The 24,611-nt window shown below is 43.4% G+C and overlaps 1 protein-coding gene across 2 annotated transcripts in view; it reads right to left on the bottom strand.

Moving 5' to 3' along the window:
• The window catches only part of LOC105007466 (transmembrane protein 65), a 47,613-nt gene that overhangs the window by 5,081 nt on the left and 17,921 nt on the right, over positions 1-24,611 (bottom strand). The window contains exons 3-6 of one of the 2 annotated variants that reach the window (XM_013137718.3): positions 15,726-15,770; positions 8,126-8,193; positions 7,568-7,622; positions 2,676-2,718 (exon numbers count right to left, since the gene is read on the bottom strand). In XM_013137718.3, the coding sequence (XP_012993172.1) occupies positions 2,676-2,718; positions 7,568-7,622; positions 8,126-8,193; positions 15,726-15,770 (211 nt within the window). Of the gene's footprint in view, positions 1-2,675; positions 2,719-6,400; positions 7,358-7,567; positions 7,623-8,125; positions 8,194-15,725; positions 15,771-24,611 lie in introns of those variants that run through there. The other variant, XM_034286942.1, reaches the window with a different exon arrangement.

Raw genomic sequence — 24,611 nt, 5'->3', positions numbered from 1 at the left:
TTATCATAGTGCCCTCCATCCTGAGGCTGTGTATTGGCAGAGTTATCATAGCGCCCTCCATCCTGAGGCTGTGTATTGGCACAGTTATCATAGCGCCCTCCATCCTGAGGCTGTGTATTGGCACAGTAATCATAGTGCCCTCCATCCTGAGGCTGTGTATTGGCACAGTTATCATAGTGCCCTCCATCCTGAGGCAGCATATTGGCACAGTTATCATAGCGCCCTCCATCCTGAGGCAGCATATTGGCACAGTTATCATAGCGCCCTCCATCCTGAGGCTGTGTATTGGCACAGTAATCATAGTGCCCTCCATCCTGAGGCAGCGTATTGGCACAGTAATCATAGTGCCCTCCATCCTGAGGCAGCGTATTGGCACAGTAATCATAGTGCCCTCCATCCTGAGGCTGTGTATTGGCACAGTTATCATAGCGCCCTCCATCCTGAGGCTGTGTATTGGCACAGTTATCATAGCGCCCTCCATCCTGAGGCAGCGTATTGGCACAGTTATCATAGTGCCCTCCATCCTGAGGCAGCGTATTGGCACAGTAATCATAGTGCCCTCCATCCTGAGGCTGTGTATTGGCACAGTTATCATAGCGCCCTCCATCCTGAGGCTGTGTATTGGCACAGTTATCATAGCGCCCTCCATCCTGAGGCAGCGTATTGGCACAGTTATCATAGCGCCCTACATCCTGAGGCTGTGTATTGGCACAGTTATCATAGTGCCCTCCATCCTGAGGCTGTGTATTGGCACAGTTATCACAGGCAGGGAGATGACCTGTTTACTTCAGTCAGGGAATCAGTCACTCACCCAGAAACAACAGAAACCAAAGCCAATGTATAGCTGCGTTATCGAGAATATAAATAAAAACAGACACCAACACAGTTCAATGGGATAAACTAATAAGCACCGCTGTGCTCGGCAAACAGCTTTCCTGACAGCAGATGGAGACGATGATATTATAACGAGGACATGGCGGCGAGCACAGCTTGTTGTTATGCGGACACGTGTCTTCATCATTACTGTGTGTGTCAATTCTAGGGAAGAAAGGAAGGTCAACGGCCAAATCTGCATAATCTAAGTGCGTAGATACAAAGGAATAATCTGAATCGGTCAGGATCATTACGTTTATAATTAGCCACTACATGCACTATAAAGGACACTGTAAACATATGCTCCAACTACAGGATGGAAAAGAGCGGCCCAACTCTGTTCCTGGAGATCTACCATCCTGTAGGTTTTAACAACCTTGACACACCTGCTTCCGATAGTGGAGGACTTCATGAGCTTCTGGCAGCTCCTCCAAGAGGACTGGGCAGCCCTGATAATGGGTGGGAGGCTGCATTGTCGTTGTGGGCGCTAGGGGGCAGTGCTGAGTCAGCATGAACTGTCAAAGCAGTGGGGCCATTAACCTGGAAGTCTGCACTGTGTTCCGTAGTATGTGCCAAAGCATCAAAATCCAATGAAAAAATGCATCTTTACGGTTAACTAATTGATGGGATGTACAGATTTCTAACGAATTTTCTTAATTTTGTTTATTTATTTTTTTGTCTGGCATTTTCATGATTTATTTGGCATTTGTGGAGAAAGGTAAAGGACAGTTTTAACTGGATAATGTGTTGTATGTGTTTTGTAGTGTGCTTAGTCAACTAGCCTAACTAACTGAAAATACTGTGTTTCTTTGGCAGGCACTGATGGTGAAATGACTGCAGGGGATAGAAATTGTAATAATGAATTTTAAATCATCCCCATCATCGTGACAGCCAAGACAAAAGGCAATAAGAAATAACGTTTATATCTAGAGAACATAAAATGGGCCAAAAGAGTGAAAGACAGTGTCTATGATAGCCTCGTCTAATAGATCAATTTACAGTAAAGTGAGTCTATGATCATATCAGAGACAGAAGTGGACAATACAGGACCATTTGTCTTCTACACAAACATACATAGACAACTGACGGAAAGCGAAAGAACATCAGGAACATTAACAGGGAATTTCCGCAAAAACGGGTAAAAGAAGTGCTTCCAACGCAGCAGTGTGGAAAATGGCATGCAATGAGAAGCCACTTCCTTTCCTCTATGCCAAACGAAATCATACAACCTTATCTCCAGCACTCCAACTGACGACAGAAACGGCCTCTGCAGCCTTCTGGCATCTAGCGTTTCAGGTACTAGCAACAAGAATGTAATTCATAATGAGAGTAACTAATTGGTGAATGTGAGAGGACGTTAACTCAAGAACGTTTTGGCAAATTCCTTCGAAAGCATGATGGTGCCAAACCCCCAGGTGATGCTCAGACTAAAAGGCACCAAGTGGCCCTTTTAAACCCAAGACCCTTCAGATTCTAGTGGTCCCCTGTAATGGTAACAGGTCTTTTGGGACTTTTTAGATAACCGAACTCTCATCTCCACTGCCGATGTGCTGTCAAAGCAGCAACCCAGGAGGGATGTTAGAACACATCGTTAGCCTCTTCAGCTTCAGCCGTTTGTCCTCTGAATGTAATGAGTGTCTCAGTGGAGGCTTTGGAGGAAAATGGCTGGGATGAGATGAACAAGAAGGCACCGAAAACATGGTAATTTGATGACATTCCATTTATTCCATTATGGCCATTAGAAGGTATGCATAGTGGGTTCTCTTATTTAAAGCGACGCTTCCTGTCGGTATTTCTCTTACCCGAGTCCAGCCAGGTCCGATACCAAGTTTCCCAGGGCAGCAGCTGGAAAAAGAGAGAGGGAAAGAGGGGAATGGGAGAGAGAGATAGTTAAAAAGGGAAAGTCACATAGTTAAAAAGGGAGAAAGACATCGGAGAGAAAGAGAGAGATGGGAAAGAAAGGGAAGAGAGGAAGTTCACGTTTTTTCCTACACTGCGAGTTAATCTGAGAAGTCAGAAATCCTTGTATAAGCACGTGGTGGCACATCAATTTAAACTGGCGTAATAATGTTATTTCTCCGCCAATTACCTGAAACAACATCCTAATTGGATCTGTTCACATCCAGCAGCAGATTAAGATACAGCATCTTTAAAGTTCGCCGCCAGTCAACATTAAGATACAGCATCTTTAAGGCTCGCCGCCAATCAACATTAAGATACAGCGTCTTTAAGGTTCGCCACCAGTCAACATTAAGATACAGCGTCTTTAAGGTTTGCCACCAGTCAACATTAAGATACAGCGTCTTTAAGGTTCGCCACCAGTCAACATTAAGATACAGCGTCTTTAAGGCTCGCCGCCAGTCAACATTAAGATACAGCATCTTTAAGGTTCGCCGCCAGTCAACATTAAGATACAGCGTCTTTAAGGTTCGCCACCAGTCAACATTAATGCCATTGAAGTCATCCATCCTGAGACGGCTTGATGAGAAGGTCCACGTCACCATCAGTAAGTAGAGGAAAACCATACCGCAGGTTCCTACAGGATGTATCTAACATGCTCAATGTGTACATGCACTGTTTCATTTCCTGGTGTATTAATCAATTTAAACAGTTTTGTAGCAAACCTCTGGAGAGATGGAGTGGAGATAGAACCTGGATTAGGGCCAGAGAACTAACAAGGACTGACACGATAAATCTCAAAGCCATTGATCAGAATGTCAGCCTCTGGTCTTTTGGAAAGTCTGATGGATTGAGTGCAACTGAACAAACAACTCTGCTTTCAATATGAGCTGGGTGTAAGGTTCTCTCTCACGCATAACAGAGAAAACTGTTGTGGTGTTTTCTCTAAGACAATAAACATCTCAGCCCATCAATGCAATTCTATATGAAAATCACTGGAAACCCCAGTTTGGTTGAGCTTGTCAAAAGACTGCAGTGATAAACATTAATGAGAAATGTCCCTGATGCTTTATTATAGCTCTCCTGTTTAATGACTGGATCTTCAACTAATTAAAGAACACAGGAGAGAAATTTGAACCAATCTAATTAAAACAGTTTCCCAGTCAGCTGTGTGTTACTGCCCACTGCAGGCTACCTAAAAGGCGGACATTTCGGTTGTCATGGGTAAATGAAAAGAAATAAAATTGTTGGAAGCATGGCAATAATACATTTTAACTCCTCCACATTTGATAGATTGATTGAACAGCACAGAAGATACCCTCCCAAGACTGTTTTTTTGACAAGCACGTGTCAAAAAAAGCCGGCTTTTCCAGGTTAGTCTTTAATTTACACCTCCTCAAGGCTGTGCACTACATTGCATTGGTCATGTTCACTATATACGGAATAGTGCACCATTTAGGATTCTCCAAAGGCAATAGCAGAACTATCTGGAGTTTCAAGAGGTTTTAGGCAGATGTCCAAAGACGGAAGTACAGAATGTGTACTCATTTAACATTTTACAAAATCAGACCCCTTCTGAAAGTCCAAACCAGCATCCATCAGTTTGAAAAATGTCATAGTGAGAAGAAGAGATGACTTGAGTTTAAATGTGAAGCTCTCCAGTTGAAACGGATTGATGACTCCATTTAGTTGATCAATGAAAGCTGCATCTCTGCTTCACAATTGAACATTTTAAATGCTTTTTAGAATCGGGCCACTCAAAATGCTCAGTTCGGCACTTTGGCTGGTAATCTGTTCTCTAGAATAGATTGTTCTGACTGGACATTCAACTTTGAAATCAATTACTCTACATCATAGATCTTTAACGTTTAGGTGCACACTGAATGCAGACAGACAGCCGTACAAAACGAGCGATATTCTCTTTGATCACCTCTTGTTCTTTCATAGCAGTGGGCGAAGAGGAAAAAATACAGTGTTCAAAAGGACATTTGATGAAAAAAACTTTCCTTCTCCTTCTCTGATCAACTGTCATGGATTTCTCTACTCTAAAGAAAAAGGCTTCCATAAGGGTTGTTAATCTATCCCTGTAGGAGAACCTTTTCTGGTTCCAGAGAGAGCCCTATTTTGTCAAAAGTAACAAAAATGGTTCAACGTGAAACCAAAAAAAGGGTTCTCCTACAGGGATAACCAAAGCATGCTAGCGGAGTCCTTTGTTTTTGTCTTTAGTGGTTCTGAAAGTGTTTCCGCTAGAGAACCAAATTAGAAATAGAGCCATATCTCTGTGATAACAAGTGCTTCCTCAGAACCTGCGACCCACCTTAAACAGGTTCTCTTCTTCCGTAAATCCCCTGAGCACCTTTTCATTCCAACCCAGCACTAGCAGGCCCCTTTTCGACTGGGTACAAGAATGGAAAACCCTCTCTCTGTACCAGATTGTCCAGGCGTCCATAACAGCAGTGAATCATAGTAACGATGTCTGCCTCAGCCAGTGTATTGGAGCTGTGGGTCGAGGACATCACAGCCTGATCCGGCAGCTGTTACCTGAAATAGCCCCGCGGCCTCCCACTGGGAGGCAAGCAGAGCTAGAGCACCTACAGGCAGACACACCTCCTCTCTGGATCGTATCATCCACGCTGCAGAGTTCTGCATACTGTCGCAACACATACTAACTGGGGTAAAAACAGTGCACGGTCCGGTGAGATAGAGAAACCCTGTATATGTTATGGGGCAATATGTACGATTTTACTGTATTACCAGCATAAACACTAGCAGAATGGACCAGTAAACATCTGCAGCTAATGTTTTAAGTTAATGTTTCAAACAATCTTCTTTTAGAAAATTATTCATAGTGACTGGTATATTCCACATGTAAACGTTTTCGCCGGTCTGTCTAACAGTTGGCCTTGACTCATACATACTCGCCTCAGACACTCGCAGTACTGTCCTTCCCACCCTAAACCACAATATAAGGACTTCATGCTCAGAGACATGTACATAATGATTATAAAGTGACCTATGAACTGCCCCTGGATTTAACTGACAGCCTGCAGTGTTTCCACTGAGTCAATAGTTTTGACGTTTGTGAGCACAAATTCCATCAGGGCTCACTAAAGGGAAAAGATTGAAGCAGTGCGCTGACAGAGCATTGTGTGTGTGTGTTTCTTTGTGTGTCAGGGAGGTTATTTTAGAAAATAGCATTATCTAGCTGCTTTGATCTGCGACAGCGCTTATGTGTTTCCGAAGAGCTTGTTTGCTAACGCTGCCTTTATATAAACTATTAGGTTATGCCAGGCAGAAAGTTGATTTTATATTTAAAGATACATATACATATACACACATATAGACATATACACATATACATATATATATATAAAAATTCAAGCACTTGCTTTATTGGAAAGTGGTGAAATGTGGAGTAGAAAGTTTTTACTGAAAGAGCAGAAGGCCAGATTCTAACCCAGAATGCAGCAGTAGATTCACACAAGAGAACAATTAACTATCCTATGTTACAGGTTCTGACATACTAACCTCTCTATAACAAAGCGGTTCCCCTCCTTTACTTTCCTCTCCCCTCTTCCTCTCCTCTGCTCTCCTCATGCCATCTCACCTCTCCTCCTCCTAATTTAGGAAAGTGGTTCCTCTCCTCCACTGCTCTCCTCTTCCCCTCTCATCCCCACTCCTCTCGGCGAGGAGGTGAAAAAGGCTGTAGAGCTTTGTGTATGCACCATGATGCATGGAAAAGAATACAAAAATGTCACAACTAACTCAGCCTTGTGGATCCTTTTTGAGTACTAACCCAGTTTTCTCTTTTCTTTAGGTGTATATCTAAATATACAGGATGTTACGCATCAGCCGATCATCATGGTCCTCTTTTGATAAAATTACAGATCGAGTCAGCTTAAAGAAAACTGGAGTCTTATTAGCCTTGGTAATTTCTTATCTTCTGCTCTGTTTATTATCTTCTCTCTCCTCTTTCTCTTTCTCACTGTCCACTCCCTTTGTCTCCATCTCTCTCTCTTTCCATCTCTTTCTCTTCTCCACGTCCCTCTCTCAATCCTCTCTACCCTCTCTCTGGTCTGTCCCTTTTAGGGGAAGGAGTTGAGGTGAGGAAGTTGGATAAAAACAGACCCCCATTAAAACCCGTAACTGTCCAGCTCCTCTACCAACAAGCCTGGCTTCACTGGCAGACAGAGACGGAGGTGACAAACAGAGGACATTGTCGGAAACAGCAGCAGGCCGGACTCAAACCCGTACAGCAGCTCACTGCAGTCAGGCGCATTAGACCACCTTCGGCCACAGAACTCTGGTGAGTTACGGTTAGAGGAGACTGATCGGGCGACATGGTAGCTACACCATGGCTGTACCTCCACTGTCGTTCTCCATATGGGAAAAGGACACTGCTTTGGGCCACATCTGAAGAGGAATGAAGAGGACTGAATCATTCTGGTAAAATGCAAACGACTCATCCACTGCCATGAAATGAACGGGCTATTGCTGGTGTAATTCAGATGACCGAAGAGGAATATTACCATATGAATGCTCAGGGTCGACAGTGTGTTACTCCCCAGCCAGACCACGAGACTGCCTGCCGGCAAGGTTTAATTAGAAGGGCAAAAATTTAATTCATTATGCCATAGCAAACTGGCATTGTGATGGATATGTCCTATATTGTGACTAACAAATGCAAGCAGGAACATCGTTTTGGACGGGCACTATAAATGGCAGCTGGTTTCCTGTCTTGTAAACAGGGAATATGGTGCTGTCTGGGACTGGATTGGGTCTGGATTTAACTTACCTGCCATGGTTGAAATGCCCAGAATCACTCCTATAGACAACTCTATCTGTGTGCCCTGAAACAAAACCAACAGAAAACAAACAACAATGAATGCGTTGTCACGTCACAAGCATCACAATGTTTAATGGTGCAAAAGACCCACTGGAAGCTATTATGTACTAAGAGCTCTTTAGCTGAATCGCTGGACTCTAATTACATTCTAACATTAAGCTAAAAAACGAGTTCATTTGTGTTTCACTCCAATAATTCCAGCATTAAAACCTCCGAAAGAAAGAAGGCCGTGGTGTTGAGCTGAATGACTTAGATATGGACTAAATTGAATGTTTACTGGTCAATATAGATTTGAAGAGCATAGCAGTGGCCGTTTAACCATAGACTCCAGATTGTCATTTCAATGTTAATGACACAAATGGAAAATGTGTCTACTCTGTACAATCTCTCCAGGATGATTGGGATGATATAGTGAGTATATAGTGATTCAGTGTTCGTGTGGCAGCTATGGACCCAACAGACATAGAAAAAAGCATCATATTAATTCGATATAGCAGCACAACTTACAGCTACAATCATGATGGCATTGTCCAAGAAACCAAACCCAACGAAGGGAATGGCGTTGTGCAGAAGAACTGCAAGAAAAGAACACACAAAACACATGTTATAAAAGTTTCCAAAGATATGACAAAAGTGAGAAAGAAAATGCCCTGGAAAACATTGGCAAACACAGGAAAGGATTTTGCCGGGAACCTTAAACAGCAAACGTTATCCCTGTCTGCCAACACTGAATTATTTTCCAGGGTAGTTTTCACCTGTGTACGCTGCTGTTAGAAGTGTCTACAGTCTAGGTACTGTATGTTGGCTGAGAATGTGTCAGTACGCAGCACAGATCAAATACATGCAAAATTTCAGGTAATTAAAACCCACCGATTCATAGACTGTTTTTACTCCCGCATTGTCTTGAGTTAAAAATAGTCTTCAGCTGCTGAGGACAAAGTAGGTGATTTCAAAGACCAAAAGGAAAGGAAAGTGTGCCGATGTCAGCAGTAACATGAGCAGAAAGCCAGGCAGACACTGACCTTGTGACCTCTGCCATAACGAGGCTCTGTGCACTGATGAAGACAACGAGCTGACTAATGAGTCGCTAGTGCCCACCTTTCTCTTCTGGAACCTTCTCTTTTAAGTATATACTATATCTTTCTCACAGTGCCTCTCAAACTTTTTTCAAGCACACCGCGCACCAACTGTATGTCTGTCGCCATCAAATTTGAACTGAGGAAATTGTGATTATAGTTCATATTCCGGCAATCTACTCCGGGAGTCCTAAATGATCCAGGCACTGCACATGCACTAAAGACGTGTTTTTGGACTAAGAAAGGGGTAATTTGTTCAGTTGGAAATCTGGATTGCCTCTTTGTAAAGAGCTAACAACAAGGGTTCATCTGCACACATTTGACAATGTTCAATTCATTGACACGAAATGTGGTCTCTAAGCAGAAGCCCACAATGCACTTTCACTAATTTTTTAAAAATCAGTTATTGTACAGTGAGAACCACAATCAGACTCTGAAATCCCTTGCAAAACACCAGGATGCTGATTCTGACAGGGCTAGTACAATGTGAGGATGTTGGAGCGGGTTTTTCTAGCTCGAATTACCACTCTTCAGCTAAGTATAAATGACCTACATCGCAGATTCAGAGAGAATTCCAATCACCGATGTGCCAACATGTCCTTGTGCTTGTAATTACACTACCTGAACTAAACAGCTAAAACTAATCTTTGTTGAATATGTTCTATTCCGAGTTTCCTGTAAAGATTTTCACCATCCCGGTGCCAAACTCATCTGTTTTGACACACCTTTTGTAAGCCTGTTCGGTGATATAGTACAGACACCATATAACGAACCATGCCCTGGTTAGAAGGCATAGGGGCTTTGTAATTTTACCCTCACGGCAACATTGGCTGTAAGGATGTCTGCACCACCTTGGAATGTACTGGCATTAGTATTCACTTATGCATTTTGGGAAACATATTGTAGGGTGCAAAGGAACCTAACACTAAACATGTACAGAGAGGAGAACAAGTATTTGATACACTGCCGATTTCGCAGGTTTTCCTACTTACAAAGCATGTAGAGGTCTGTCATTTTTATCATAGGTACACTTCAACTGTGAGAGACGGAATCTAAAACAAAAATCCTAGAAAATCACATTGTATGATTTTTTAATAATTTATTTGCATTTTATTGCATGACATAAGTATTTGATCACCTACCAACCAGTAAGAATTCAGGCTCTCACAGACCTGTTAGTTTTTCTTTAAGAAGCCCTCCTGTTCTCCACTCATTACCTGTATTAACTGCACCTGTTTGAACTTGTTACCTGTATAAAAGACACCTGTCCACACACTCAATCAAACAGACTCTAACCTCTCCACAATGGCCGAGACCAGAGAGCTGTGTAAGGACATCAGGGATAAAATTGTAGACCTGCACAAGGCTGGGATGGGCTACAGGACAATAGGCAAGCAGCTTGGTGAGAAGGCAACAACTGTTGGCGCAATTATTAGAAAATGGAATAAGGTCAAGATGACGGTCAATCTCCCTCGGTCTGGGGCTCCATGCAAGATCTAACCTCGTGGGGCATCAATGATCATGAGGAAGGTGAGAGATCAGCCCAGAAAAACACGGCAGGACCTGGTTAATGACCTGAAGAGAGCTGGGACCACAGTCTCAAAGAAAACCATTAGTAACACACTACGCCATCATGGATTAAAATCCTGCAGCGCACGCAAGGTCCCCCTGCTCAAGCCAGCGCATGTCCCGTCTGAAGTTTGCCAATGACCATCTGGATGATCCAGAGGAGGAATGGGAGAAGGTCATATGGTCTGATGAGACAGAAATAGAGCTTTTTGATCTAAACTCCACTCGCCGTGTTTGGAAGAAGAAGAAGGATGAGTACAACCCCGAGAAAACCATCCCAACCGTGAAGCATGGAGGTGGAAACATCATTCTTTGGGGATGCTTTTCTGCAATCAATCAATCAAAATGTATTTATAAAGCGCTTTTTACAACAGCAGTTGTCACAAAGTGCTTTACAGAGACACCCGGCCTTAAACCCCAAGGAGCAAACAACAGCAGTGTTGAATTTCAGTGGCTAGGAAAAACTCCCTAAGAAGGTCGAATTTTAGGAAGAAACCTAGAGAGGACCCAGGCTCAGAGGGGTGACCAGTCCTCTTCTGGCTGTGCCGGGTGAGATATTAAGAGTCCAATTGGAATAATAAATACATTTCTCTTGGCTAAATCCAGAGTATATTCGATTTTAGACTAGGTCAGAAGTATGACCAGGTGGACAAGGACAGGAACAGCAACGGTCCCCCCAAACCAGGTAATCCGCAGGTGTGGACCAGGACCTCATCTCCTTCTAAAATTTAAAATTGGAGGAAACTGAGAAAAGTTAGTAGTACATCCCTCATGTCCCCCAGCACAATAATATAGCAGCGTAACACCTTGGAAACTGAGACGGGGGGGTCCGGTGACACTGTGGCCCTACCCGGGGGAGGCCCCGGACAGGGCCCAACAGGCAGGAAATCAATCCAACCACATTGCCAGGCATCAACCAAAGGGACACCCAGCAACCGCAACCCCCCTGAATGAGGGCCGAGTATTGCTAGCAGCGTACAGCCCAACTGCACAAGTGCGCAATAGAGAGTCAACAACAAGCCAGTGACTCTTCCCCCGAAGGGCATTGGATTTATAGGTTATGAGTAAAACCTTAAAATCAGCCCTAACCCTAACAGGCAGCCAATGTAAGGATGCCAGGACAGGAGTAATGTGTTCAAATTTTTTTGTTCTAGTTAGGATTCTAGCAGCTGTGTGCAGCACTAATTGAAGTTTATTTATTAATTTGTCTGGATAACCAGAGAGAAGAGCATTGCAGTAATCTAATCTAGAAGTAACGAAAGCATGAATTAATTTTTCTGCATCCGTTTTTGATAGAAAGTTTCTAATTTTTGCGATGTTTCGAAGATGAAAATAAGCAACTCTTGAGACATATTTTATATGTTCTTCAAAAGAGAGGTCAGGGTCAAGGGTAACGCCAAGGTTTTTTACAGTTTTTTGGGATACGACCATGCAGCCGTCGAGGTTCACAGTGAGATCTGCTAACAACGTTCTTTGTTTTTTGGGTCCTAAAAGGAGCATTTCTGTTTTATTTGAGTTTAAGAGCAAGAAATTCTCTGTCATCCACTTCCTAATATCTGAAACGCATGCTTCCAAAATAGCTAATTTAGGGGCTTCTCCATGCTTCATTGAAATATATAACTGTGTGTCATCAGCATAACAGTGAAAGTTAATATTGTGATTTCGGATTACATCGCCCAGAGGGAGCATGTATAGTGAGAAAAGTAATGGGCCCAGAACCGAGCCTTGAGGAACTCCAAAGCATACCTTTGACTTGTCAGAGGATATGCCATCCACACTAACGAACTGATATCTTTCAGATAAATAAGATTTAAACCAGGCTAGAACATGTCCACGTAGCCCAATATTGGTTTCCAGTCTCTCTAAGAGAAGGGAGTGATCAATAGTGTCAAAAGCAGCACTAAGATCAAGAAGCAACAGGACGGATGCGGAACCTTTGTCCGAGGCCATTAGAAGGTCATTTGTTACCTTCACGAGTGCAGTCTCAGTACTATGATGAGATCTAAAACCAGACTGGAATATTTCATAAATGTTTTTTGTCTTTAGGAAGGCATTCAGTTGTTGGGAAACACATTTTTCTAAGATTTTTGAGAGGAACGGGAGGTTCGATATTGGCCTATAATTGTTTAATATGTCGGGATCTAGATTAGATTTTTTTTAGAAGAGGCTTAATTTCCGCAATTTTTAATGAGTTTGGTACGCATCCGGAGGAAAGGGAGCAATTTATTATGTTCAGCATTGGCTGACCTAGCACAGGAAATAACTCCTTAAGTAATTTTGTAGGAATCGGGTCTAGCTGAGAGTTTGTGGGTTTAGAACTCATTACAAATTTTGTAAATGTGTCGAGCGATACAGTATCAAAACACTCAAGTGTCCCCATTGACACCTGATCAGGGAGGTTCCGGAAATTTTTTGGACAACTGAGATTTTTAGGACCATAACTATTTAAGGATTCAGTTATTTGTTTTCTAATGGTGACGATCTTTTCATCAAAGTAGTTCATGTATTCATTACAACTAAAGTGAAGACCCACTTCACTTGCTAAGCTTTGCTTTTTTGTTAACTTTGCAACTGTATCAAAGAGAAATTTTGGATTGTTTTTGTTCACCTCAATCAAGTTGGAGAAATAAGCTGATCGAGCAGATGTGAGTGATTTTCGGTATTGTACTGTACTGTCTATCCAGGCTAGTCTAAATACTTCCAACTTGGTGGAGCGCCACTTTCGCTCCAATTTTCTGGAGGCTTGCTTAAGTGCTCTAGTATTGTCGGTGTACCAAGGAGCAAGTTTCTTATTGCGTATTTCTTTACTTTTTAGTGGTGCAACTATGTCTAATGTATTTCGCAGTATTGAGTTTAGATCCTCGATTTGATCGTTTACAGATTTATTTACTCTGTCATTTATGAGCGAACTAGTAAGAATATCAAGGAATTTATTTGTAATCCGAGAATTTATAGTACGGCTTTTGAAACTCATTGTTTGGGGGGCAAGTGGATTTCTTGTTTTAACGGTAAATGTAATAAGACAGTGATCCGATAATCCAGGATTTTGGGGGTAAATTATTAGATCTACAATATCTATTTCTCGTGACAGGACTAAATCTAAGGTATGATTGTGGCAATGTGTTGGACCTGAGACATGTTGGATGAAACCCATTGAGTCGATTATGGCTTGAAAGGCTTTTTGAAGAGGATCATTGGGGTTTTCCATATGGATATTGAAATCGCCAAAAATTAGAATACTATCTGCCATGACTACAAGGTTAGACAAGAATTCTGGAAACTCATTGAGGAACAATGTGTATGGCCCGGGGGGCCTATAAATAGTAGCTATGTAAAATGATTTATCGGCCTGGTAACTTTCATGAGTAAAACTTCGAAAGAATGAAACTCTGTGATATGTTTGAGAGTAAGTTTATATTTACTGTCATAAATATTAGCGACACCCCCTCCTTTTCTGGACGCACGAGGGATATGATCACTAGTATAGCCAGGAGGAGAGGCCTCATTTAAGGCAGTGAATTCATTAGGCTTTAGCCACGTTTCACATAAACCAATAGCATCTAGTTTATGATCAGAGATTAATTAATTTACCGCAACTGCCTTTGGAGCAAGAGATCTAATATTTAGGAGTCCCATTTTGAGATGCGAAGTGATACAATTATTTTTATTTTTGACCGAGGTGGAGGAAGGCTTTATCTTAATAAGGTTGTTTTTGTTAGCACTACCTTGTTTAACTTTTCTCAGCCTGGAACAAGTCACAGTGACAATAGGTAAAGCTGTACTAACTACTCTGGCTATGCTATTGACAGACTCCACTATGCTAGCAGGCTGGCTAACAGCCTGCAGCCTGACCTGCACCCTATCTCATGTTAAAGCTATAGGAGTGAGACTCCTGTCAATGTTCCTAGACAAAAGAAGAGCACCACTCCAGCTAGGATGGAGTCCGTCGCTCCTCAGCAGATCAGGCCTGGCCCTATTTCTGGGAGAGTCCCAAAAAGAAGGCCAGTTATCTACAAACTCTACCTCCTGCGACGGGCAGAACTCCGTTTTCAGCCAGCGATTGAGTTGCGCAAGTCTGCTGTAGAGCTCGTCACCACCCTTAGCTGGGAGGGGGCCAGAGACAATTACTCGATGCCGACACATCTTTCTAGCTAATTTACACGCTGATGCTATGTTCTGCTTCGTAACCTCTGACTGTTTCATCCTAACATCGTTGGTGCCAACGTGGATAACAATATCTCTGTACTCTCTATACTTGCCAGTTTTAGACTTCGCTAGCACCAACCCCAGATTTGCGGCTACGTCGGTGGCTCTGCCCCCCGGTAAACAATGTACGATCGCCGGCTGATTCTTTAGTCTAATACTGCGTGTGATGGAATCGCCAATGACTAAAGTTTTCAGTTTTTCAAGTCCACCGGTAGAACATGCCTGCCGACCATTCCCCTCCGAAGACGGCTCGGGCCTTGACTCCGACTCCAGTGGGGAAAACCTGTTCAAAGTCTCAGTTGGTTTTAGCAACGATTCAGGTTTAACTGGTCGACGGCATTTCTTCCCAGTGACCAAGAGAAAGTTATTGCCCGGCTGCAGGAGCTGTGCCGGGGGGCTAACAAAACTATCGTTTCTACCTGGTGGCACTGACGCAGATTTTTCTATTTCTACACTAGCATAATCCTTGCCTGGCATTTGCGTCAGAAGCCGAGCCTCTAACTCTGCTATCTTTAACTTAAGACGAACATTCTCCTCCGTGTTGTTGCTACAACAATTACAGTGAAAAGGCATTGTAATGATACTTAGCCTCCGGTGTTCAGGGGTGAATAGTTCTCTCTTGAACTGCAGAAAGGGAGCACGAGGACAAAGGGGACAGGACGACTGCACTGTATTGAGGGGAGGATGGATGGGGCCATGTATCACGAGATCTTGGCCAACAACCTCCTTCCCTCAGTAAGAGCATTGAAGATGTGTTGTGGCTGGATTTTCCAGCATGACAACGACCCGAAACACACAGCCAGGGCAACTAAGGAGTGGCTCCGTAAGAAGCATCTCAAGGTCCTGGAGTGGCCAAAACAGTCTCCAGACCTGAACCCAATAGAAAATCTTTGGAGGGAGCTGAAAGTCCGTATTGCGCAGCGACTGCCCCGAAACCTGAAGGATCTGGAGAAGGTCTGTATGGAGGAGTGGGCCAAAATCCCTGCTGCAGTGTGTGCAAACCTGGTCAAGAACTACAGGAAACGTATGATCTCTGTAATTGCAAACAAAGGTTTACTTAGAAATCATACAATGTGATTTTCTGGATTTTTGTTTTAGAGTACCTATGATTTTATCAAGAGTACCTATGATAAAAATGACAGACCTCTACATGCTTTGTCAGTGGGAAAACCTGCAAATTCGGCAGTGTATCAAATACTTGTTCTCCCCACTGTATTATTTTCAAACACGTGTTATCTCTGGCATGTCCATCTTACCGTATCTCAGCTGGGCCGATGTGGGAGGAGCGATCTCCATCTCCCCTAGAAGAGAAAAAAAACAGAACAGGCACTTTAAAACTATTTCTCTATGGAGAAGCCAATCTTATCTGTAATGGAATGTGAACCAGCCATGAAATTAAAGGACAGTTGATCACTGTTTGGCAGAACAGTATGGGATCTAGCTCTGGTCCAGCACTGAGCTCAGCACTGGCAAGCGTCATCAGGGCCCTGGGCCACAGCTAGGGCAGAGATTACCTGAGGGACAAAGGGACAGAGAGACAGGGGGACAGAAAAGGGATTAGAGGAGAGCGATCACTGTGTCTCAAGGCTCATCCCATTATACTACAGACTCACACAGGTGTTGAGCACGAGTGGAATCGTGTTCTGAAAACATTAAAACGCAAATTAACCTGGTGTGAGAAGTCCAGTGGAGTAAGGTCTCGCTCCACCAACTGGGACCTGTTGGTGTTGCATTTCAAATGGGGCCCTATTAACTACAGTATCTCACAAAAGGGAGTACACCCCTCACATTTTTGTAAATACTTGAGTATATCTTTTCATGTGACAACACTGAAGAAATGACACTTTGCTACATTGTAAAGTAGTGAGTGTACAGCTTGTATAACAGTGTAAATTTGCTGTCCCCTCAAAATAACTCAACACGCAGCCATTAATGTCTAAACCGCTGGCAACAAAAGTGAGTACACCCCTAAGTGAAAATGTCCAAATTGGGCCCAAACTGTCAATATTTTGTGTGGCCACCATCATTTTCCATCACTGCCTTAACCCTCTTGGGCATGGAGTTCACCAGAGCTTAACAGGTTGCCACTGGAGTCCTCTTCCACTCCTCCATGACGACACCACTCACCTGGTGGATGTTAGAGACCATGCGCTCCTCCCCCTTCCATTTGAGGATGCCCCACAGATACTCAATAGGGTTTAGGTCTGGAGACATGCTTGGCCAGTCCATCACCTTTACCCTCAGCTTCTTTAGCAAGGCAGTGGTTGTCTTGGAGGTGTGTTTGGGGTCGTTATCATGTTGGAATACTGCCCTGCGGCCCAGTCTCCGAAGGGAGGGTTATCATGCTCTGCTTCAGTGTGTCATAGTACATGTTGGCATTCATGGTTCCCTCAATGAACTGTAGCTCCTCAGTGCCGGCAGCACCCATGCAGCCCCAGACCATGACCCTCCCACCACCATGCCTGTCTGTAGGCAAGACACACTTGTCTTTGCACTCCTCACCTGATTGCCGCCACGCACGCTTGACACCATCTGGACCAAATAAGTTTATCTTGGTCTCAGCCAAACACAGGACATGGTTCCAGTAATCCATGTCCGTAGTCTGCTTGTCTTCAGCAAACTGTTTGCGGGCTTTCTTGTGCATCATCTTTGGGACGACAGCCATGCAGTCCAATTTGATGCAGTGTGCGGCATATGGTCTGAGCACTGACAGGCTGACCCCCCACCCCTTCAACCTCTGCAGCAATGCTGGCAGCACTCATACATCTATTTCCCAAAGACAACCTCTGGATATGACGCTGAGCATGTGCACTCAACTTCTTTGGTCGACCATGGCAAGGCCTGTTCTGAGTGGAACCTGTCCTGTTAAACCGCTGTATGGTCTTGGTCACCGTGCTGCAGCTCAGTTTTAGGGTCTTGGCAATCTTCTTATAGCCTAGGCCATCTTTATGTAAAGCAAAAATTATTTTCTTCAGATCCTCAGAGAGTTATTTGCCATGAGGTGCCATGTTGAACTTCCAGTGACCAGTATGAGGGAGTGTGAGAGCGATGACACCAAATTTAACACACCTGCTCCCCATTCACACCTGAGACCTTGTAACACTAATGAGTCACATGACAACGGGAAAACTGCTAATTTGGCCCAATTTGGAAATTTTCACTTAGGGGTGTACTCACTTTTGTTGCCAGTGTGTTGTGTTATTTTGAGGGGCAGCAAATTTACACTGTTATACAAGCTGTACACTCACTACTTTACATTGTAGCAAAGTGTCATTTCTTCAGTGTTGTCACATGAAAAGATATACTGAAATATTAACAGAAATGTGAGGGGTGTACTAACTTTTGTGAGATACTGTATATTGATATTGTCTGGGCGGCTGTCACAGTGCAATAAGCCCCATGTCACCCGTAGCGTAGGGGCTTTCCCTTCACCCCCAGAAGATGCACTCTGGGCCCTGGTCCAACAGGGGTGCTAAATTCTGGGGTGCTGGTTTACAGTTAAATCTGTCTGTCTGCCTTTTAGACTTTAATTGGCCCACATAAAAGTGTCTGACTGCCCTTTGTACTTTAACCGGCCTACACAATAAACTGTCTTTCTGCCTTTTAGGCTTTAACCAGCCTACATATTAAACTGTCTGTCTGCCTTTTAGACTTCAACCAGCCTACATATTAAACTGTCTGTCTGCCTTTTAGACTTCAACCGGCAAACATATTAAACTGTCTGTCTGTCTCTGTTTTAGATCTCTGCCAAACTACAGGTATAAAGTGTCTGTCTATTACATATCCACCAGTTAACAGATTAAACTGTCTGTCTGTCTCTCTTTCAGACATCTGCTAGCCTAAAGATTAAACTGTCTGTCTGCCTTTTTGACATCTTCTAGCCCACATATTAAACAGTCTGCCTGTGTCTGTTTTAGATTTCTGCTAACCTACAGGTATAAACTGTCTGTCTTCTAGATGTCCGCCAGGTAACAGATTAAACTGTCTGTCTGCCTTTTAGACATCTGCTAGCCTACAGATTAAACTGTCTGTCTGCCTTTTAGACATCTGCTAGCCTACAGATTAAACTGTCTTTCTGCCTTTTAGACATCTGCTAGCCTACAGATTAAACTGTCTTTCTGCCTTTTAGACATCTGCTAGCCTACAGATTAAACTGTCTTTCTGCCTTTTAGACATCTGCTAGCCTACAGATTAAACTGTCTGTCTGCCTTTTAGACATCTGCTAGCCTACAGATTAAACTGTCTGTCTCCCTCTTGGAACAGTGTCTCAGACGATGCAACACAAATACCCAGCATACATCATCTCCACGGCCCCAGTCTATGAGAACACCATTAAATGTTAATAGAGTGAGCAAACAAATCGAACCCAGAAACAAAACACTTAAAGAATTGTCAATGTAGGGTTTATTACACTGCGTAATGCCTAGGCTATACCTCTGAGAATACGTGTTAGTTTTTCGAGGCGTTTCTCAAGAGATTAAAAAGCACTATTGAGGCTTTTCCAGTTTGCACTTCACATATTTTAGTTCAGCTGGGATTCCACTCCCTTAATTGCATGGGCAGCTAAAATGCCAGAAAGACCTCTGGGGGATTACACGTGCACAAACACACACACACACACACACACACTGGCACACACATGCACTAACTAGCACATGCGCGCACACACTGGCACACACACGCACACACACACAAACACAGAGGCACGGGTTATAATAGCCTTTGGTTTTGCGGGATTGGGTTTCGAATTACATGGTACACTCGTATTACGGCTTGGCACTCAGTAGCTCTGTATATTACACTGACACAAAGATGACACAAAGGAGGACTGTTCATTCAGCCCCAAGACCGCTCTCATCAGCAGGTGAAAGGTGCTGACTAACACAGGGTTCATGTCAAGGGAAACGTCATGCAAATGTATTTAAATACAGTTTTCATATAACTTTTCACATAAATAATCAATAGCCAAAAAATTGTTCATCAACTGATTCATCACTGACATAGGTATGTGAAAGAAATGGATAATTTATGTTTTTATATTTAAATACTTTTTATATATTATATTATATATTTTTTTTTACAAATGATCCCTAACTACCCAAATAAATGGCTTTAATTCATCTTTCGGTTGCCTAAGGCATGCACAGTACAGTGTGCTATTGTGGAAATCATGAGGTGCCTGAAAAAAATCTTAACACACCTGAACAACAGAAAAAAAAACCAGCTTAAATACATTGAGTGGATAAAAAACGTCTGGGATTAATTCAGACCGACCATGGCATAGTTCATGCAGTGCCTTTATTTACAATATTAATCCTGTGGCCACACACACTCTGAACAGAAGTCATGTCTGTGAGGCAGGAAATCCTGGTAGTAGTTGTAGGATTTTATACAGTACCCAGATCAGTCTGGTAGTAGTTGTAGGATTTTATACAGTACCCAGACCAGTCTGGTAGTAGTTGGAGGGTTTTATACAGTACCAAGACAAGTCTGGTAGTAGTTGTAGGATTTTAAACAGTACCCATACCAGTCTGGTAGTAGTTGTAGGATTTTATACAATACCCAGACCAGTCTGTGGGAAAACCTGTATTTCAGCAGTTTCCCTCTCAAGCTCTGTCAGATTAAATGGGGAGCATCGGTAAACTGCGCTCTTCAGGCTTTGCCTGGACTTAAAAGCAGCTTCCACAAAGTACTGAATAAAGAGTCTGAATACAAATCTGAGATATTTCTGATTTTATTTGCAATACACTGGCAATAAAAATGTGTTACGCCTTGTCATTATGGGGTATTGTGTGTAGATTGTGGGCAACTCTATAGCAGAAGAACATTTTGAGAAAGTCAAAGTGTCTGAACACATTCCCGAAGGCATGTAACCTATTTTACAAATAATGTTATGATGCCCATTGAGTACCAGAGTAACAAATGGCACCCATTATCCCATCCGAATGCACTTCTTCAGAGCGTTCCAATTAGCATCATATTCGCTACATAGTGCACCAGTGCTAGATATAGGGAAAGAAGTGCCATTTGGGAAGCCTGTGTAATATTATGAAACTCCACCTGTGTTACTGAAGTGAAGAGGCCTACCTACAACCTCCTCAAAGCCAAATGAGTCCAGTGAGGGGGATGGTGAGGAGGAGAAACTACACAGTAAATTTCTTCACAACCCACTTCCAAACGCCGCTATTAATATTAGCATACACTAGGGTACATGTGTGGAATGGGAAAGTTAATTGAAGGCGTGGGGGCGGGGGTGAGGAGGTGGAAGAAGACTGATGAATCTGAATGAATTATGAAAGACTACAGTGGCCTACTGCAATGGAAATCCTCCAAAAAGGGGCTTCCTTACAATAAACCCCGTGGTTGGAGAAAAGCTACAGGATTACAATGTAAGCGGCACGTGTTGAATGAGGTTTTGCTGTACAGTCCAGGATTTGATGTATTACTGTCTTTTGAAAACACAGCCGTTGTTTTGTCACACCAAATGATGTGTGACAGAGTGCTAGGCTCAGACGTACTACATTCTGACAGTCAGCGGATCAAAATCAGATGACGTTTTAACTGGTGACACAGCAGTACTATCTCAATGCTAAATTCTGTTGCTAAATGTTTTTAAAGACGTTCATGTATTGAACTCTACATGTAAAGTGACGTCCCTATGTTTCTGAAATAAAATATCCCTGAGAAGTTCTATACGCACAAAAAAACGTGTTTCTCTCATGTCAAATCCATAGTTCAAGTCCAAATGAATTAAGGTGAACACAGGCTACTAATTTCATTATATAAACTGTAACTCAGTAAAATCACTGAAAAAGTTGCATGTTGCGTTTATATTCTAGTCCAGTCTAGAGAGGGTTTTTATTCCACCTTATCATTCCAAAACGTTACGTCCTGCTGAAATTACCTGAGGATTTCTCATTACGTGTATGAAGCGCCTGGAGAGGTGCCCGGTTCACATGGCCAGCACACATTGTATCACGTGACGTTAAGTGCATCTTGTCTGACCGCCAGGTATCCATGGAGACGCTGGAGTCAACTGCTGAGAGCGTTGTTTGAGAGGGCCTCGCAGAGACAACAGCAGCTCTACAACTGCACATTAAAATTCACGGTACTGTGTTGCACATTCCTGGATGTTTGTTATTCAACTCTCTGGCCTCAGGCTACATTGTCTCGTGAGACTATGTTTTGTATCCATTGGTTCTGATGTACTTCGCATTCTGTTTTGGTGATGTAGGGTTTTAACGACTCAGAACGACAAGGCTAGGACTGTAGTGTACAGGAACATAAAAAAATATTGGTAACTCTGCGTTTGAGAAATTACTTAATGAACACCCATTCATTTGGAGGTTTTAATATGTTGATTTCTGTTGCAAACACTCGCAATATTAAATACATGTAAATGTGAAACAAACCCTAACTCCATTACATTTGTGTTTACTACAGCCATCCTACTGAGGGAAGATTAAGAACTGCAATCATATTAAGGCCAACATTTCACGATTATCTTTCTTTTCGCTATCTATTGGGCCATTCTGGGTGCCCAATAAGCCTGGGTGCATCCAGGCAGAATAGCTAGTACCTCAGACATTGATCCTCAGTTAAATATTGATTACTTAATTTAGAGCTTGGTGTGTCCCGAATATGACACTAATCCCCACATAACGCACTATTTTTAACTAGGATCCTATGAGTCGTAGTGCACTGTATAATGTAGGCTGGGGATTGCACGCCACTTAACGTGTACACGAGGAGACCCGTGAGACTCAGACAGAAAGGGTTGGTGAAACTCTCTTTAATAGTCTGTGGGTATGCGGCTAACCACATGCTGTTTCTGGCCACACAGATTACGACTCCCATAATGCAGTAGAAAGTTTTGAGAGCACATAAATATTTAAACAGTAAGTGCCTAGATGGATTTTAGAGGGAATTAGCCACGGAGATGCAGTGCCCTCACAGTACTTATTGGGACAGTTTTTAAAAATTATTATTTTTGCTATTTTTTCAATTTTTTTTAATTTTAAATCAAGAGACTAAGATATAGATTCTAAGCTTTTATTTGAAGGATTATTTGGTAAATATTGGTGTCTGCATCTTGGTATTTATTTTCATGTCATTAGCATGCAGTAATTGCCTGAAGTCTGCGACCCATAGACAACAACAAAATAATGTCATCTGTAGCCTCCCAATGGTCTGAAACATGAGTAGCTTAGACGTTTGCCAAGGCTATGAGAGAAATTCTCTAAAGGACTGTGATCTAGTATAAGAAACGGCAACAACTTGGCTTCTAGGCAAAAAATACCCTGAATACATATCACCTTTGTTGTATTAAAATCATCACGTTTGCATAAATCTGACAGTAGGCCACATTTAAAGGCATTAACTCAGCGTTCCGTCTCGTTAAAAAAGAAAATTGCCCTTGATATTCCTGAATACATTTCTCAAGTTGTGTTACTTTCAAGCTCAGGCCTTACAAATGACATTGTTGCATTTTAAACCTATTGATGGCATTCTATTTACAACCTACTTTCCACTACTTTATAGCACCAATGTACAAACCCGATTCCCAAAAAGTTGGGACACTATACAAATTGTGAGTAAAAAAGGAATGGAATAATTTACAAATCTCATGAACTCATATTTAATTCACAATAGAATATAGATAACATATCAAATGTTGAAAGTAAGACATTTTGTAATGTCATGCCAAATATTTGCTCATTTTGGATTTCATGAGAGCTACACATTCCAAAAAAGTTGGGACAGGTAGCAATAAGAGGCTGGAAAAGTTAAATGTACAGATAAGGAACAGCTGGAGGACCAATTTGCAACTTATTATGTCAATTGGCAACATGATTGGGTATAAAAAGAGCCTCTCAGAGTGGCAGTGTCTCTCAGAAGTCAAAATGGGCAGAGGATCACCAATTCCCCCAATGCTGTGGCGAAAAATGGTGGAGCAATATCAGAAAGGCCTCTCCTTGAACTGCCACCTTAACGTGGTGGAGGGGTTTGAGTACCCGAGTGACCCTAGGAGCTATGTTGTCTGGGGCTATATGCCCCTGGTAGGGTCTCCCAAGGCAAACAGGTCCTAGGCGACGGGTCAGACTAAGAGCGGTTCAAAAACCCCTTAATGAAGAAAAAAATCATGTGTTCTGTGACGTCGCCCGGCATGGCGCAGCCGGGGCCCCACCCTGGAGCCAGGCCCGGGGTTGGGGCTCGTTCGCGAGCGCCTGGTGGCCGGGCCTTTCCCCATGGGGCCCGGCCGGGCCCAGCCCGAACGAGCGACATGGGGCCGCCCTCCCGTGGGCTCACCACCCACGGGAGGGACCATAAGGGGCCGGTGCAGAGAGGATCGGGCGGGGAAGGAGCCTGAGATGGTGCGTGAGGTTGAGAGTTTCCGACTAGAGGTAGTCGGGATCACCTCTACGCACGGCTTGGGCTCTGGAACCACACTCCTTGAGAGAGGATGGACTCCTCACCACTCTGGAGTTGCCCATGGTGAGAGGCGGCGGGCTGGTGTGGGTTTGCTTATAGCTCCCCAGCTCTGCCGCCATGTGTTGGAGTTTACCCCGGTGAACGAGAGGGTCGTTTCCCTGCGCCTACGGGTCGGGGATAGGTCTCTCACTGTTGTTTGTGCCTACGGGCCGAACGGCAGTGCAGAGTACCCAACCTTCTTGGAGTCTCTGGGAGGGGTGCTGGAAAGTGCTCCGACTGGGGACTCTATCGTTCTACTGGGGGACTTCAACGCCCACGTGGGCAACGACAGTGACACCTGGAGGGGCGTGATTGGGAGGAATGGCCCCCCTGATCTGAACCCGAGCGGTGTTCAGTTATTGGACTTCTGTGCTAGTCACAGTTTGTCCATAACGAACACCATGTTCAAGCATAAGGGTGTCCATCAGTGCACGTGGCACCAGGACACCCTAGGCCGCAGGTCGATGATCGACTTTGTTGTCGTTTCATCTGACCTGCGGCCACATGTCTTGGACACTCGGGTGAAGAGAGGGGCGGAGCTGTCAACTGATCACCACCTGGTTGTGAGTTGGATCCGATGGCGGGGGAGGAAGCTGGACAGACTCGGCAGGCCCAAGCGTACTGTAAGGGTCTGCTGGGAACGTCTGGCCGAGTCTCCTGTCAGAGAGATC

This window comes from Esox lucius, chromosome 16 (assembly GCF_011004845.1).
Source record: "Esox lucius isolate fEsoLuc1 chromosome 16, fEsoLuc1.pri, whole genome shotgun sequence".
NCBI classification, from domain to species: domain Eukaryota; kingdom Metazoa; phylum Chordata; class Actinopteri; order Esociformes; family Esocidae; genus Esox; species Esox lucius.
Note: the sequence above shows the minus strand (reverse complement) of the source record. Positions and strands in the feature narration are given on the sequence as shown.